This window comes from Epinephelus lanceolatus, chromosome 21 (genome assembly GCF_041903045.1).
Source record: "Epinephelus lanceolatus isolate andai-2023 chromosome 21, ASM4190304v1, whole genome shotgun sequence".
NCBI lineage: Eukaryota > Metazoa > Chordata > Actinopteri > Perciformes > Serranidae > Epinephelus > Epinephelus lanceolatus.
In genome coordinates, this window is record NC_135754.1 from 9,686,119 (window position 1) to 9,703,379 (window position 17,261).

A 17,261-nucleotide genomic window follows, 5' to 3' on the forward strand; every position below is an offset into this window, starting at 1 on the left:
TTTATAATAATAATAGAGATCTGTACAAGATGGGGTACAGCACCAGTCTCAATCCACCAAACAACAGTCAAAATAATAAAATTGAATTTGAATAAATAAACACATTAAAATTTATAGTGAAAATAATATACAGTACAGGCCAAAAGTTTGGACACACCTTCTCATTCAATGCGTTTTCTTTATTTTCATGACTATTTACATTGTAGATTCTCACTGAAGGCATCAAAACTATGAATGAACACATGTGGAGTTATGTACTTAACAAAAAAAGGTGAAATAACTGAAAACATGTTTTATATTCTAGTTTCTTCAAAATAGCCACCCTTTGCTCTGATTACTGCTTTGCACACTCTTGGCATTCTCTCCATGAGCTTCAAGAGGTAGTCACCTGAAATGGTTTTCCAACAGTCTTGAAGGAGTTCCCAGATGTGTTTAGCACTTGTTGGCCCCTTTGCCTTCATTCTGCGGTCCAGCTCACCCCAAACCATCTCGATTGGGTTCAGGTCCGGTGACTGTGGAGGCCAGGTCATCTGCCGCAGCACTCCATCACTCTCCTTCTTGGTCAAATAGCCCTTACACAGCCTGGAGGTGTGTTTGGGGTCATTTTCCTGTTGAAAAATAAATGATCGTCCAACTAAACGCAAACCGGATGGGATGGCATGTCGCTGCAGGATGCTGTGGTAGCCATGCTGGTTCAGTGTGCCTTCAATTTTGAATAAATCCCCAACAGTGTCACCAGCAAAACACCCCCACACCATCACACCTCCTCCTCCATGCTTCACAGTGGGAACCAGGCATGTGGAATCCATCCGTTCACCTTTTCTGCGTCTCACAAAGACACGGCAGTTGGAACCAAAGATCTCAAATTAGGACTCATCAGACCAAAGCACAGATTTCCACTGGTCTAATGTCCATTCCTTGTGTTTCTTGGCCCAAACAAATCTCTTCTGCTTGTTGCCTCTCCTTAGCAGTGGTTTCCTAGCAGCTATTTGACCATGAAGGCCTGATTCGCGCAGTCTCCTCTTAACAGTTGTTCTAGAGATGGGTCTGCTGCTAGAACTCTGTGTGGCATTCATCTGGTCTCTGATCTGAGCTGCTGTTAACTTGCGATTTCTGTGGCTGGTGACTCGGATGAACTTATCCTCAGAAGCAGAGGTGACTCTTGGTCTTCCTTTCCTGGGTCGGTCCTCATGTGTGCCAGTTTCGTTGTAGCGCTTGATGGTTTTTGCGACTCCACTTGGGGACACATTTAAAGTTTTTGCAATTTTCCGGACTGACTGACCTTCATTTCTTAAAGTAATGATGTCCACTCATTTTTCTTTAGTTAGCTGATTGGTTCTTGCCATAATATGAATTTTAACAGTTGTCCAATAGGGCTGTCGGCTGTGTATTAACCTGACTTCTGCACAACACAACTGATGGTCCCAACCCCATTGATAAAGCAAGAAATTCCACTAATTAACCCTGATAAGGCACACCTGTGAAGTGGAAACCATTTCAGGTGACTACCTCTTGAAGCTCATGGAGAGAATGCCAAGAGTGTGCAAAGCAGTAATCAGAGCAAAGGGTGGCTATTTTGAAGAAACTAGAATATAAAACATGTTTTCAGTTATTTCACCTTTTTTTGTTAAGTACATAACTCCACATGTGTTCATTCATAGTTTTGATGCCTTCAGTGAGAATCTACAATGTAAATAGTCATGAAAATAAAGAAAACGCATTGAATGAGAAGGTGTGTCCAAACTTTTGGCCTGTACTGTACATATAAGGAATAAATACAAAAACAAAAAGTTGGCCGGGCAAGACAAAACAAAAATCACACGTCTAGGGCCCCAGACCCTACAAAATAATTCCAGAATTCCAATTTTTTTTTTTTTTTTTTTTTAAATCCGAGTGAGTGAGCACTTCTCCTTTTCCAAGATAATCCATCCACCTGACAGGTGTGGCATATCAAGATGCTGATTAAACAACATCATTACCACACAGGTTTGCCTTGTGATGGTCACAATAAAAGACCACTCCAAAATGTGCAGTTTGATCACACAACACAATACCACAGATGTCACAAGTTTTGAGGGAGTATGTCATTGGTATGACATCAGTGCTGTTGACCCTGAACTGAATGTTCATTTCACTACCATAAGCAGTCTTCAATGTTGTTTCTGTGAATTTGGCAGTATATACAACCATCCTCATGGTTAATATGATTGATTGATTGATTTGTTTATTTAAGTGTCATGCACGTTAAAGTGCCCAGCCCACATGGACTTACAAGACACTACACATTATATGTACAAACAATTCAAAGATGGCAAAAACATGAATCTTATGTATCCATTGTCATCAACAACAAAAAACGTCAAAGTATTGTACTTTTATGTAGGATACAGTGTTTTCTGTCTTAATGTCCATGCTTTTTCAATAAATCTAGCTAAGATATAGATCTCTTCCTTGAAGAACCAACTCAACATATCATATTCAGACATCCAAAATAAATCGGGATTCTAAATATACACAGCCATTTGGAATATAAATATATTAAAAAAAACAAACAATAATGTGCTGATCATGAAAAAGTATGTTGCCTCCCCAAATTGGAAATCAGAGCCTTATGCCTGAATGGTTCAGTACTAAGCAATATAATTGAATGTTATGCATTTCAAGGTGGATTTCCTTTCCTTCCAGGATAAAGATACAGTTTTTTTAAATCAGTGATTTAATACTCATCAAAGGAACAGCAACACTGGAGAAAAAGTGTGGATTTATTGTGCATATCGATTCAGACAGGAAACTGTGGTTCACATTCATTTAAAAATTCAAACACGTATTTACAAGACACAAAGGAAACACATAGGATAAACCTGCAAAAGTAAACAAATCAAGCCCACATGTAATACATCACGTAAAATAACAATAATACTTTCTTTGCAGTTTTAAGTCACAAACACTGTTCGCACGCATAGCACCTGTACACCCCACATCAGCCAGGATGTGGTAGCTCGATCACTTTTCTGCAAACAAAGAACAAATTTGTGTATAAAAGGAAATGGAAAGCAGAGCAAGAAGTGAGACACCTTTCCTGAGCACACAAGGCGAGGTGCTGCTGACTCAAAAGATACACCAGTCATCTAATACGAAGCCTCTGAGCAATACATTTACAATAAGAATCATGATCTCATACAATCGTCATTGCATTAGTTCTTAGCCTTACAGAATGCCCCTGAAGTCCAAAGTATCTACGGATGTGACTAAATAGGGACAATGTTGAACTCGCTGCTGAGGACAGACATGCTGAGGCCTGTGAGCTCTGGGTGGGTGTGCAGCTCTGGGTGGGTGTGCAGCTCTGGGTGGATATGCAGCTCTGGCTGGTCTGAATTGCCTTTTAAACTGTAAACACAAAGAAAACATATTCAGTGAAACACCTGGCACTGACTTTGCGTGATTACACAAACAGGTCAATCTGCTTACAGTACTTACACGTTTGCATCTCACAATCAGTGCTCCAATGAAGAGGAACAATACCACAATGAATGCTGTCACACTCAAGGCGATAAAGATGAGATCCAAAATGTGGTCCCTGCAGTGCTCCTGGGGATCTCTCTCTGTGAGGGAAAGTGGAAGAGGAAGAAAGTTAAACCAGGGACAAAAACTTAGTTAAAACCTATTTTGATATGAGTATACATTGTGTGTGTGTGTGTGTGTGTGTGTGTGTGAGAGAGAGTGAGTGAGTGTGTGTGTTTGTGTGCATCTTTGAGTTTGACTGGTCTGTTTCACCTCTGATAATAATAATGGTGCCATTGCTGGGCAGGGTTTCAACCAACGATGTCTCTGATTTGAAGTATTTCCAGCTGCAGTAATACAAGTCTGTGTCCACCAGCCCCAGCAGAGAAAGCTTCAGTGTGATCCCATGGCCACCCTCGGTCTGCTGGTTTTGGGCTATGTGGATTCGGCCAACAAATTCCGAAGCCGTGGTATTCTTGGTGACCAGGCCTTTTTCCAAGTGCAGGTACAGTACGTCCCTTTTGTAATAAAAACGCCTGTGCAGGTACAAGCCCAGCGGTTGAGTCAATGATGTGGAGCATGTGATCTCAGCAGATGAGTTGACTCTCATTAGAGAGATGGACAAGGGATCTTGAGACACTGTCAGGGAGAGATGGATTGTTAGTGACTGCTTCACAAGTCTCCATTAGGCAGACCTGCCAGACATGGCTGGACCCATAAACAGGTCCAGTGAATGGATCCTACCCAAATCTGCTTCATTCATATCAACCATAGACTGTATAAAGATGTCACCCATTAGTTTGTGGGATCCCATGACAATGCCTGCCAAGTTTGGCATTTTGGTTGTTGCCATCTTGGAAGTTTGAAACCAGAAGTTTCCATAATTGGAGGAGAAGGTGAGGATAGGCCTAACGTTACCTGCTAGCTTAGTTAGCATGGTGCAATTCAGCCATTGCTAACTGTGATAGTGGCTACTAATGCTAATGCTAATTTTTGCCAGCAAAAAACAAGCTAAAACATAACAAAAAGACCAAACTGAATATCGGACGTTGTGCAAGACTTTTTCAGGCAACTAAAATGTTACAATGAACTTTCATGAACTGAAAAGACACTGACATCGCAACAGCTGCAGCAATGCCTGTGTAAGTGTCATGTATTAGGGATAAGTTTGTTTTATTGTGAGATAGTATGACTTGCTACAATACACAGGAAAATATGTTTCAGTGTAATATTAAAGAGGTTGTTAAATATGTGAGGTCACTTTGTTCCTGTATATTTTGACCTCTGCAAATGTTTATATTGGCCTGTGTGGCTATTGTACATATGTGACAAATGAACAGGAAGTGAAGCTTTTATTGTGAAATGTTCAGTTTGAGAAAATAAATGAGAATGGCAAAACAAGGCGGTTGTTTTACTGTTAGTTTGTTAGTGTTGCTGCCGAGCCGACTCAACGTGTAAAGCAGTCTCCTGTTGTCATTAAGATGTGGTTATTCATAGAACTCAGTTAAGACACAGATGAAAACAATGCATACTAAAGATAGCCACTACAGCCGGTACTCTAAGAATCTAGGGTTATACCATGGATAAATTATCTAACCAATGTTGTCGCTGTGATGCTGACTTGTAAAGGAGGGCCCCATCCTCCTTCTGAATAACTTTAAGCTTTAATAAAATGTTAATTGTAAAATCTCACCCCCTGTAAAGTTGTAATGAATGTTGAAATTAGCCACAGAGAACAAAACTTTTTTTGTACTAGGCTGTAAACATGTTGATTTCTGCTCTAAGGTTGGCATTTTAACATGGGGGGTCTTTGGGGATTGACTCATCTTTTGAGCCAGCCTCAAGTGGCCATTCAAGGAACTGCAGTTTTTAACACTTCCTGCATTGGCTTCATTTTTCACGGGTTCATTATGAAACTGGCCACATCTTACTTAACAATGGCAAATACCCTTTTTTTGCAAGAAATGCCTTTTTTATTTCTATTAATAATTTTATATTTTAGTTTTTGAATTCGGCCCATGGCATCAATTCTCAATTAAAATTGTGTTGTATGTCTGACAACTGCATGAGCTGAGCCCCTGCTCCTCCCTCTACAACTTCCTTTGTCACAGCCGCACGCAAACCGAGCAGAGCAGCGTCACGTCTCCCTGACCCATCTTCCTGCACAAACAGGTAATAATAATGTTTGCCCTAAACTTCAGCATTGTTTGTGTTGTGAAATTAAACCACTCTTAGAACATCTCAGTACAGCCGGTCTAATTTAGGCAATAACCCGCCATTAAACTTAACAACAAGTGAGCTAGTCTGGCGTAAAATCACACCGTCTCCCTCATACTCAATTTGAAATAATGTTATGTCTCCCACCTCTCAAAAATGACATGCAGTTTGGGACTGCAGTAAAGAGTGCAGAGGAGGAGAGGAGGAGTGTGGGGTGTACGCGGTTGTTCTTTTGGGATTCTTTAACAATATTTAAAGCTTATTTAGGATATAACTATAAGAATTAGTGTGTGACTATTTAAAAAAGAAAGGGGAAGAGAATGAGGAGAGGAGGAGAACAAGGACTGGAGAATAAAGAGAGGAGAAGAGAGGACAGGAGTAAATTGGTTGGTTTATTATTTTATTTATTCAGAGAACTGCATTTTACAATTTTGTGTAAAGATTTGTTGATTGTGATGGATATTTACTATATTTTACACTAAAGTGTGCACAATGTGGCATTGTTTTCTTTGTTGTAGCCTGTTATAAATAAATGATAAATGTGGAAAGTGAAGGTGTAGCAGCTGCTGGGTGTATAGAGTGTAAATTTTCAGACACGTCATATGCAAGCTAAACAGACATTTCCCTTCTCATTACTGTGCACAAATGTAGGCTACGTGTGAAAAACCCTCTGGTACTGGCAGACAGAAACCTTCTAGCAGGATGCACTTTCCATGCACACATTTTTTTTCACCAGCATGTTGCGTGTGCAAAAAAAAAAAAAAAACATTGTGAAAGGGATGCCCTTTTTCCCCTTTTTTTTTTTTACAAAATATAGTGTCTAGTTGGGACCCTTTGTCACATTTCAGATGAATATTAAAGACTTCTTATATGGTTTTATTCACAGAATTGTTTGTGGCCCGAAGAGACTTCATTATCAAATATATCACAAAAAGCTAAGATTAAAGAAAAGTAGAAATAATAATAATGATAAAATAAAAAAATTTGTAGCAGAACTTTGTTTTCTCCCAATGCCACAGATTTATTTTGTGACTCATTCGAGGGACCCTGACCCCTTGGCAGGACTTACTGCTTACAGTAACTGTTTATAACTTAGCAAAAACTATCTTCACTTTGACCAGGTACAAGAGTAAAATGCTAATCAGTCACGAGGGATATTTTTCTGCAGACATAGTAGTTACTTTTGATACTTCAAGTACATTTTACTGATACATTTTTTTGCGTTTAATTAAGTAGGATTCTGAATTATGGACTTATTTGTAATTCATTGTTGTATCAGTACTTCAAGACTTGCGCTCAAAGGGCAAACACAGGATGAAGCTGCAAGCAAACAGGAAAAGATGACTCAGACTCACCTTATAAAACGTCTTCATTGTTTTAGATCGTACCCCAAAAATCATATCCATCCGTACTCTGTCACACACACACACACACACACACACACACACACACACACACACACACACACACACACTCACCTGTCCAAGTGCTGAGCAATACCTCAGCAGGCATGCAGAGTAGTCCCAACACACAGCTCCACCAGTGGGCCTTCATCCTGCAAGCTGGGCTGCAGGCAGGCCACCAAAGACTCAGGCCAAGATGCAGCAGCCTGGCTGACTGACAGCTCACTGACACATGAAAGCTGAAGAAGGAACAGTGTGGTGTACAAAGGAAATGTGACACTGACTGACTAACTTTGTGTTTATCAGCTGTGTGGGGGTTGTATGTGCTGTGTTGCATCAGATCAAAGACATGAAACTGCTTGTTATTGACAAAAGTGCATTTCAAGAGATTTTCCATCCCAAGTAACTGTAACATGTACAGAGGCTGAGTTTCCCCACACCATTATTTCCACACACTGTATCCAGCACAGTATATCCCTCACTCCTTTCACAGTTCACAAAAACACATTTACTTTAAATTCCTACTTTGCTTGTTTTTATATAAGAATGAATTGAGTGACATGAAAGGCTTTGTATTGCACTTCTATTAAATTTCAGACTTGCGAGTGACACATAAAAGAAAGCTGGGCTCTCCTCATTTTTAATCAACCTGATCTCAAAGAAATACATGAAATGGCCTCAACCTCTCAACAGTATTATATAATGAGTACGTGTAATATGATACATTACGTGGTTATGGCACAGTTAGGTTTAGGCAAGCAGCAATCTTTGGGCTGAAAAATGAAGGCGACACGAAAGTGCCAAAAACTGCAGGTCCTCGAATGGCCACTTGGGGCTGACTTCAAAAATGAGTCAATACCCACAGACCCCCATGTTAAAATGCCCAACATTACAGCAGTAATTTACATGTTTACAGGCTGGTACAAATATGGTTTTGGTCTCTATAGCTAAATTCAACATTCATGAGAACTGAAGGGGGTTTTTAAATGTTTAAAGTAATATATAATGAAGGGCACGGTTACTTTAAGTGACAGGTGGCTGCCGTCCATTGACAAGTCACTACTATGGTGACAATGATGGTTAGATAAGTAAATAACCATGCCATAACCCCAGATTTACACAGTGAGACCACAGCCATAGCTGTCGCTGTTTCATTGTGTTTTCACTTCATGAAAGTTAATTGTAACATTTTGGTTCCCAAAAAAAGTCTTGCTCACCTTTGGTTGCACTAAAAAACCCTCTAAGGAATCAAATGTTCAGTTTTCTGCTAAGTACATTTTGTTTTAATGGTTTTAAACCTGTTTTTCATTAGGAAAATTATTAGCATTAGCATTATCACTATTAACGAGAGCTGTAAATGCACCATGCTAACCAAGCTAGCAGCTATAGCGTTTGGATTATCTCCACCTTCTTGTCAAAAAATGGTCACTTCTGGCTGCAAAAATCCTCGATGGGGATAGCCAAAATGCCAAACTCAAGGCTTCCAAATGTCCACAAACCAGTTGCGGACATCACAGACGCTGCGCGCATCTTTTTTTTTCTTTTAACCCTTAAACCAGCAGGCATATTTTGGATTAATTAGTTGCTTATTTTCTAATGTATCTAGGCTAAAATAATACAATTTCATTTTTTTATATAAAAACATAACTTTTATTTTCTAAATTACAAATTGTTTCTCTTGAGATACATTGCCCATCTAGGGTATAAATTTAACATTTCCCCCTTCATGTAATATATCATGTGCCAACTTTTAAAACATTTTATAACCAATTAATCAGCTACTTTTTTTCATGTTTTGCATACAAAGTTTTAAAAATGTGGAAAAACTGAACAATAGTTATTTACATACAGTTTATACATGTTTGAATAAACAATGGCCTATAAACATTTCTAAACAAAATATCTTATTGCTGTTTTTCTTTCTTTCTTTTTTTTTCAAGCCAACCACCACCACCCCCTAGTGGGGACATTTTTTCTTTCTTTCTTTCTTTCTGTTTTTGTTTTTCATTTTTAATGTTGATTATTCATAATTTTCTTTTCTTTAATTTTTTTTCCACCTTTTTTGCATTTAGAGATGTCCAGTGTAAGCTGGTGGTGATTACATGCAACACAACCAATACACAAATAAAGTTCATCATCACAAAAACAGAAAACAAAACAAAACAAAAGCTAAACAATGCATATCACACAACACAGGGATAAACAGTCATAAAATAGAAATTTCATATTGGCATAACAACATAATAACGAGTTAAAAAAAAGACAATCTTTATATACAGATAAGAGTAGAGACCATTTACTGCTTTAAATAAGGCCACCTATCTCTCTGGTCTCACCACACCTCAGCTTCAATAAACTTTCCTCATCTATGTAACTAACCTTGGTTATATGTATAATATCCTTTGGATTCCTGAAACGTCAGGTATCAGCTAAATCTAAGAATTCCATGAGATTTTTGTAAACACGTGTTGGTGATAGTTTGTAACAGAATTTCCTTTTTGGTCCAAAACTCCATCTAAGGCAGTGTTAAAATCTAACATAATGATTTCTTTGTCAGTGTCCAACAATTGTTTCCCTATTTTATAAAAAAAAGAAAAGAAAAGAAAAAGAAAACACATATAGAGTGGACCCACTTAATGCCCCTCCCCCAGCGCCTGTCAAGTGACTCTACCCCCAGGATATAGAAACCATTTAGTCTATGGGCAGCAAAACTTGGATAGGCTAAGGGAAAAAAACACATTTTGCGTTGACTTAAATTAGGCTCAGCCTAAACTCAATCTGGAAGACTTTCTTTATGCTATATCCATTCACAATTCTTTCTCCATCCCACTCCCACCAATCAGCTGACTATGGGTGTTTCCTCTCCTGGTAGGCCAATCAAACTTTGCCACAATCTCCTTCAGCCATTGATGTTGCTGCTGCCAAACTTTAAATCTGTTCTCCTCCCTGCTCCTGTCAGCTTTTATCGTCGTGCCCTCCTCCACCCCATTCACCCCATTCACCTTATCCAGAGCCCAGGACAAGCTCATCAAAATCCGACACCTCTTCACATCCAGTCCCTCAGCTACGTCCTCATCTCATCTCATCTCATCTCATCTCATCTCATCTCATCTCATCTCATCACCATCATCACCACCACCAGTGTCACCACCACCCTCCTGGAATAAATGACATCACAAAGGGGTCTAATTGCCAAAGACTTTTCACATTTCTCATACTTGTGTGCACATGTAAATAAATATTATTTTTTCTCAAACAGAGTCTCTCCTGACTGAACTATATTTGTTACTGATGGGACGTAAGTACCTTGTAAAGTGATATAAGTGCATCATGTAGCGCGATGTAACTACATAAAGGATGTAAGCAAGTAAATGCAGAGACTGACTTTTTTTAGTTTCCCACAGGACAGGAACAATGGTCCTTTAACTTAGTGTATCATTTGTCTCATCCACCACTCCGACCCTGGGCTGTAACATTAACCACAGCCTATTGCATGACGTTGAACCACAGAATTAGTGTGTCCACCAAAACAGAGGTTTGTAATGACTTTTCATTGGCATTGTTTCTGTAGTGCCACCACGTAAATTTAATGCATGTATAGTAGATCAGGTTGACTTTGATCCCTACTCCAAACTCCAAAAATACTGGAGCCTACATTTCCCATAATGCAACTCAACAGCGTCTTTCATAATAACATGACATCATCAGAGGTTATTTTCCTAAAATCAAAGGGGAACTGATTTTACACAACAGAGTCTGTTTACAGGTCTGTTGGAGTACAACTACACTTGCCCCTTTATTAAAATCAAATCTTTGTATTTACATGGATCAATCTGTACAAAGACCTCAAAGAATTCTGGAAGAAAAAAAAATGTAACCCTCCTCTCCACCCCCACCACCACACACATACACACATATGTTGAAGCACTTATTCTGATTTGTCATACAATCAGCAATTCTCCACTCCTCTGCCCAGTGTCCTTTGTCAGTGTCGTCTTCTGGAGTCTTTTCCTTGTCAAATACAGAACACCCAAAGCGATGACGGCGAGGGCAATGACAATACCCAATATAGGAAGGAGTATTGGCATGGTTTCTGTTTCATCTGGCAAGACAAAATACACTTATCTTAACATGTGGATTGATTCCAACTCGTTCTGTGTGTCTGAACAAGACACTCAGTTTATAGAAATAGATAATAATGATGACGAAAAGACACAAGAAGCTTCTCGCCTTGCTTCCCACCTTCACTGGTTATGCTGGAGGACTTGATGACTTGCACTTCCGTAGTGGATGGTTTAGTCACACCACAGTCTGTCTGTATACGAATGGTGTAGTTTTCCTCTTCCGTGACATTTGAGATGGTCAACGACACATAAGTCAGACAATCCCATTCACATCTGTATTTCGAGCTATTGCTACATTGTATGTCACCTTGTGCGTTATTCCAGTGATAGCGTACGCCTGTGCAGTTCTTGGTGTCTATAGTGCAGTTCAGTGTCACTGTTTGTGCAGCTACAACGTTCATTGTCTTGTTGCACATCACTGACACAACTGAATGAGGGGGAAAAAAGAGAAATGCATGATATGATTTCACTTCATAATACATGGCGTATTTATTTCTGATACAAGCTGATAAGATACCTTCATGTGACCAAGCACTGCTTTGTAGAAAAGTAGCAGCACAGAGCAGACTCAAACACAGCCACAGGCAGGACATCATGGAAGATTTAGTGTCTTCAGAATCTGGAAAAGGAAAAGCAGATATTAAAACCAGAGTGCCCCTGTACTGTTCTGCCTTTGACTTTTTTCCAGAAGTCCAAATCTGTAGTGGTGGTTAAGGGTATCCATTAATTAATGCTGCTTTGAAAGAATATTTTACCTGCTAAATGATCATATATATCAATTACTCACCTTGTGTTACATTTAATTCATAAAGAAAACTGTTTTTCTCACATGCCTTCATGGTGTCAGCTACTGTCATTCACATACACTGCAAACCATTCCAACAGGAAATAAAACAAGAACCCAGAATGTTTATGTCATCAAGTTGGAAACGGTCTATAAAACACTTCCACCCATGAGTAGCAAAGATCAAACACATGAGCATGCCCAGACATGCGTCAAGTCAACTGTATTTGTATAGCACTTTAAAGTTGATCCAAAGTGCTCTTACAGCACACAGAGAAAAACAAAAACAAAAAAACGAAGAGAAACACAAAAATTTGAATGATTATAGCAATAAATATTGCACTTATAGCAAAAAGCTGTTTCCTTGTTGTTTTTATAGCCATCACACTGGGACAGTAACAGCAACAAAGACAGTCACATTATGTATAATCAAAGGCTAGTGAGTAAAAGTGTGTTTTAAGACAACTCTTAAAATCTGGTGGAAGGAGGAGAATCAGATGGTGGAAGGAAGAGAATTCCAGAGGTTCCGGGCAGCGATAGAGAAAGCCCTGTCTCCATTACACTTAGCCGTGGATCTCGGGACAGACACAAGTCTTTGTTCAGATGATCTCAGTTCTCTCACAGTGCGATATGGGGAGGGGAGCTTTGTGATGTGGGATGGGGTGAGGCCGTTTAACACTTTGTAGACAAACATCAGAATCTTAAAATGTAATCTGTAGCTAACAGGCAGCCAGTGTAGGGAGGCAAGACTGTGCTCCTTCTTTTTTGACCTCATTAAAAATCTTGCTGCTGCATTTTGCACTAATTTAAGACGGGATAAACAAGACTGAGTAATACCAAAATATAATAAGTTACAATGAGTTGCAATAGTCGAGGCGGGAGGATATGAAGGCGTGGATGACTTTGTCCAGGTCACAAGTACAGAGAATTAATCTGAGTTTGGAGATGAAACTTAATTTTACTACTTGATTGGTTTGTTTGTTAAACTTCAGTTCAGAATCAAATATGACTCCAAGATTTTTAACATAAGATTTAACCAATGCAACTAGTGGGCCAAGATGAGAAATAACATTGGTCCAAATAAAATAACTTCAGTTTTACTCTCATTGAGCTGGAAAAAATTTGCAACCATCCAGGATTTAATGTCATGTGGGCAGTTTTTGAGGTAAATTACTTTATTGATATTCTTTGGCACAAAGGGGAGGTAGATCTGCATGTCATCCGCATAACAACGAAAAGATATGTTACATTTTTGAATAATGTGGCCTAACTGAAGTAAATAAATGGAGAAGAGGATTGGACCAAGAACGGAACCTTGGGGTACACCACAGGAGATGGAAGCTGAGGAAGAAAATTAGTTACTGATAGAGACAAAGAAGGATCCGTTGGATACACATGAAGAGAACCTATTTAACCCTTTAAAACCTGGAGTGACATCACTTTTCTTGTGCTGCTTACAGATGCCTTTCACAAGTATTTAAACCTTTGAACCCTGAGCTAATTGGTTTCTTTTAAAAAATGTAGGAAAAAAGGCAACGAGCAACTTGGTAAAAATGTCCCAAAAACTGCAAAAAATGATAGATTTATAAAATCATAAAAAAAGAAAAGTAAAAAGAAATAAGCTAGGGAAAAACTATACTTCTAATCATTATTATTACATATTTAAAATTGTGTTACAGAATTATTTGAATTTTTAAGCACTTTTCTGGGTCTGCAGTATTCTTCGTTCCTGGATTCTTGGTTCACCATGAAGGCAAGCAAGAAATACAATGTTTTCTTCACTGATTTATGCTAACACAGGGCGACTATGTGATACACAAATGGTCATTTTGCAGATAAAGTTTTTCTTTAAGTATAGTAATGAGCAGTTACACAGAAGCAATTACAACTATCATACTATGTGGTGATCCTGAAACCAGATTCCAGACTTAACAGACAACAACAGATTGTCAGATTGCAATTCGAAACTAAAGGAATTGAGAGAGAAATCCCCAATCAGCTGTGACAACATAGAAACTGCACAGATCGGAATGTCAGATTTCTCATGGGAACCTGGTTTCCTGGAATACAGACTGCCTTATTCCAGCCTTCGTGCCCAACTTTAGACTTCTGCCCCACCACATTTGCCCCACAGAGTTGTACTTTACCTCTACACACTCATCTGACAGTTAAAGTTAATCACACATATTCAGATTAGTTGAGTTTACACACAAAAACTTTTGAAAAATATTGTTATGGATTATACTTGTGATTTTTAAGCAGTGCAATGTCATGCACAAACATTTTGAAGGGGTCGGTGTGCACTCCAAATGTAAAAAGGCAAACACTGATTGATTAAGATCAAATCAGGAGTAAACAATTTTTTCCCCTTATTTATTCATTAAGTTTTGAGGACGCATTGGGTACCTGACCCCCTCTATCTGATGGACTACACCATTTCACAATACCTGCGGGCAGGGGAGTATCACATGGCATGTTAAAATGTGTTCTAATTATAAAATTATATTTATTTATTCATGTAAATACATAGAACTTTAACTCTTAGTGATTTAAATTAGTAAGTAAAAAGTTGTGCTTGAACCCATTTAAGGGTCAACCATAGACCTTTTAATGCCCCTCCCTGGCCTTAGGCTGGGGTCACCTTTACCCTTGATGTTGATGCAGTTGTCAGGCAATACTTGAGAACTTTTACTTGAGAACTGATGCCATGGGCCAATTTTAAAAAAGACTAAAATATATAATAAAAGAAAAGAAATATATAAAAAAATGTCTTGCAAAAATGGCACTTATCTAGTCAGAGGTCATGTCAAAGGGTTGGTGCTTGAGCACCCCCGAGATCTATCTGTGCATGTGCGTGAAGCAGGGGTAATTGTATTCCAGGAAGAACTGTAATATAAATGGGTGTGACGCTGATCTTAAATTTATTGTCACACACCACCAACAAACCTCAGTCAGCTGTTAAAAAGCCACAAGCTGTTATTGAGAGTGCATATTATTAAATATCTAATATTGATATTTCACTTACGTACCTTAAATTAAAGAAGATTTTGAATGACAAGTTTTTCGTCACTTTTACTTTCATAAAACGTATGAATACATCCTCCACCACAAAAACTAACAGCGGCAAACTCAGAATAAAAACTCAAAATCATTTACACCATGAATGAAAAACCATGAAGCTTCTGAGTGAATCATTAACTGCTTAAAGTGCTGAAAAGCAAATACCTTTATGCACACTGTTCTATGAATATAAACACAGAAAGATCGGTACTTACCATAAAGAGTGCTTCTTTCTCATCAAAGCATCAGGGAGTGATTCCCCTAAAAACAGGACAGCACAGGTGAAAGTAAACTGCTCCACCCACACACTACGCTTGTTGGAATCTAACTGGTGCTGCTTTAACAGTGTCTGTGTATGAGACTGCAGAGATGAAACGATTGGGCAGGGAAGGCGAGAGAATAAGAAGGAGGGGTGGAAGAAGCTGCAGGTGATAGGAAGGAAAGAGAGGTGTTGCTCTAAAGGGGTTTTAAAGGTCACACCTGAGTATGTATATACATAGAAAGTAGGATGTACTTTGAAACCTAAGCAGTCTTACTGGCTCTGCAGTGTCTGCACTGTAAAACCAGTCTTTGCCTTTTCCCCAGTGACAGTTGGTTGCATTGGTCGGTGTTTTCCACTAGTGACATGTCAACACTCTGTTGTGCTCTGATGAGGGGGCAGTTAAGGTGACAGGTCTGCAGCAGGTAATCCAGTGAAGAAGAAATGACCAGTAGAACTGAGAGAGAATCTACATAAGTTTTGAGCTCAATACTGTTACTGAATGGATTAATGTGCAAATTAGTAGCTAAAATTAAATCCAATTGTTTTTTGGAGCTGAAGCTGTCCAGCTTTATGTTTGGGTTGATTAAAACCAGAAGAGCAGGTTGACAAATTCTTAATTTTTTGCTAATGCTAAACCAAGCAAAGTGAAGCAGCTTTTAATTTCTATGCTCCCCACCTCTAGAGGAAACTTCCTGAATACCTGAAGTCTGCTAAGATGGTTAACTCAATTAAATCAGGGCTTAAAACATGATTGTTCACTGTGGCTTTCCAGTAAACTGGATACACCTTTTTCATTTGTAACTATTTATTTGCTTGCATTTGTCTAGTTTTTTTAAATGCATTTTTTCCTCATTTTTAGCTATTTATTGTCTATAAATGCTGTTTTAATGTTTTCTTAATGTCTTGTTTTAAATGTATTTCTATGCCTCTTCAAAGTGCTTTGAATTACCTTGTAAAAATGAACTTGCCTTGTCTATTCTGTGTGAGATGCCATGATGTCATGCCTAACTGTGGAGGTTTCATTAAAGTCTAGACTCCTGTAATTCATATCAAATATCACGTGTCACAGCTCTTTTGTGAAAACAGGTGTCACAGATATCAAACACGTCAAGTCAACACTGGTCGTCCAGTTGTGTGGTGTCTATAAACTAACTGTACGACGTCAACTGGTCTCTACAGAGCTTCTGCCTGGTACATGCTACCCACCAATTTATGGCAGATCATACATTTTTCTTTTAAAATGTTACTTAAACAAGAGTTGATTAATCTTACATAGATGTTATTTTTTGTTTTAATTAACTGTTAACAATGGCTTTACTTACGGCCTGCAAACCTCAAGGAGTCAGGAACTCACTGTGGCCTGCTGCTGTTCACCAAAACTATCAGCAAGTAACTCTCCACAACACATTCCATGTTCCTTTTGTGTGTATGAATTAGACAGACATGATACAGCTTGTTAATGAGAAGGTGTTGGTCAAACTTTGGATTTAAGTTTTCATGCCAGACTCATCTAATTGACTCTTGGCTCTAGCTCTGTACTCATCACACCCTCTGCAGGAAAGCGAGGAAGCACATTTTCCAAAATGTTAACTTATTCTTTCACATTTTCATTTTAAATACTTTGTGTGGACCCCAGTAAGTTGCTTGTTTTGTCTGACTAACTTTCCAAAATTCCAATTCCAAAGATGTTAAATTATCAACAACAGTAAAAGAGTGTAAGTTTATTTTCAACAAAGAGTAGGACACACATGAAACAGGGGGTTGGGGGTCCCCTGCCTTTAATTTTGAGCATCAAATACTTAATTTCCTGCATTCTGGTAAATTTTTAAGCACCAATTTTGGCCCTTTCTGCATCTATTTATTGCGAACGTTTCTTTCATTGAAACAAACCAAAACAAAACTTTAATGTT

General features: G+C 38.6%; 1 protein-coding gene and 1 long non-coding RNA gene across 3 annotated transcripts; both read right to left on the bottom strand.

Moving 5' to 3' along the window:
• Positions 1–2,744: 2,744 nt before the first annotated feature.
• Positions 2,745–7,409, bottom strand: LOC117246831 (uncharacterized). Its single transcript, XM_033610814.2, has 4 exons — positions 7,197–7,409; positions 3,775–4,140; positions 3,478–3,602; positions 2,745–3,387 (listed from the first exon to the last, which is right to left on the bottom strand). Exons 1-4 carry the CDS (start codon positions 7,270–7,272, stop codon positions 3,208–3,210), a joined length of 747 nt encoding a protein of 248 aa, XP_033466705.1. The 5' UTR covers positions 7,273–7,409; the 3' UTR covers positions 2,745–3,207.
• A 1,338-nt stretch (positions 7,410–8,747) lies between these two features.
• On the bottom strand, positions 8,748–15,781 carry LOC117246832 (uncharacterized). Of its 2 annotated transcripts, none has more exons than XR_013488419.1 (4): positions 15,305–15,781; positions 11,763–11,864; positions 11,352–11,663; positions 8,748–11,223 (listed from the first exon to the last, which is right to left on the bottom strand). It is a non-coding gene; the product is annotated as an uncharacterized LOC117246832 (long non-coding RNA). The 2 variants fall into 2 exon arrangements; XR_004500767.2 differs by having other exon boundaries at positions 11,352–11,672; positions 15,305–15,775.
• Between the last annotated feature and the right edge of the window lie 1,480 nt (positions 15,782–17,261).

Excerpts from the sequence above, each read along its gene's own strand:
- LOC117246831 (XM_033610814.2), bottom strand. The coding sequence starts at position 7,272 with ATGAAGGCCCACTGGTGGAGCTGTGTGTTGGGACTACTCTGCATGCCT. Across the intron at positions 4,141-7,196 it reads ATTGCTCAGCACTTGGACAG|TGTCTCAAGATCCCTTGTCC; the intron begins GTGAGTGTGTGT and ends TCTCCCTGACAG. Across the intron at positions 3,388-3,477 it reads TGATTGTGAGATGCAAACGT|TTTAAAAGGCAATTCAGACC; the intron begins GTAAGTACTGTA and ends TTGTGTTTACAG.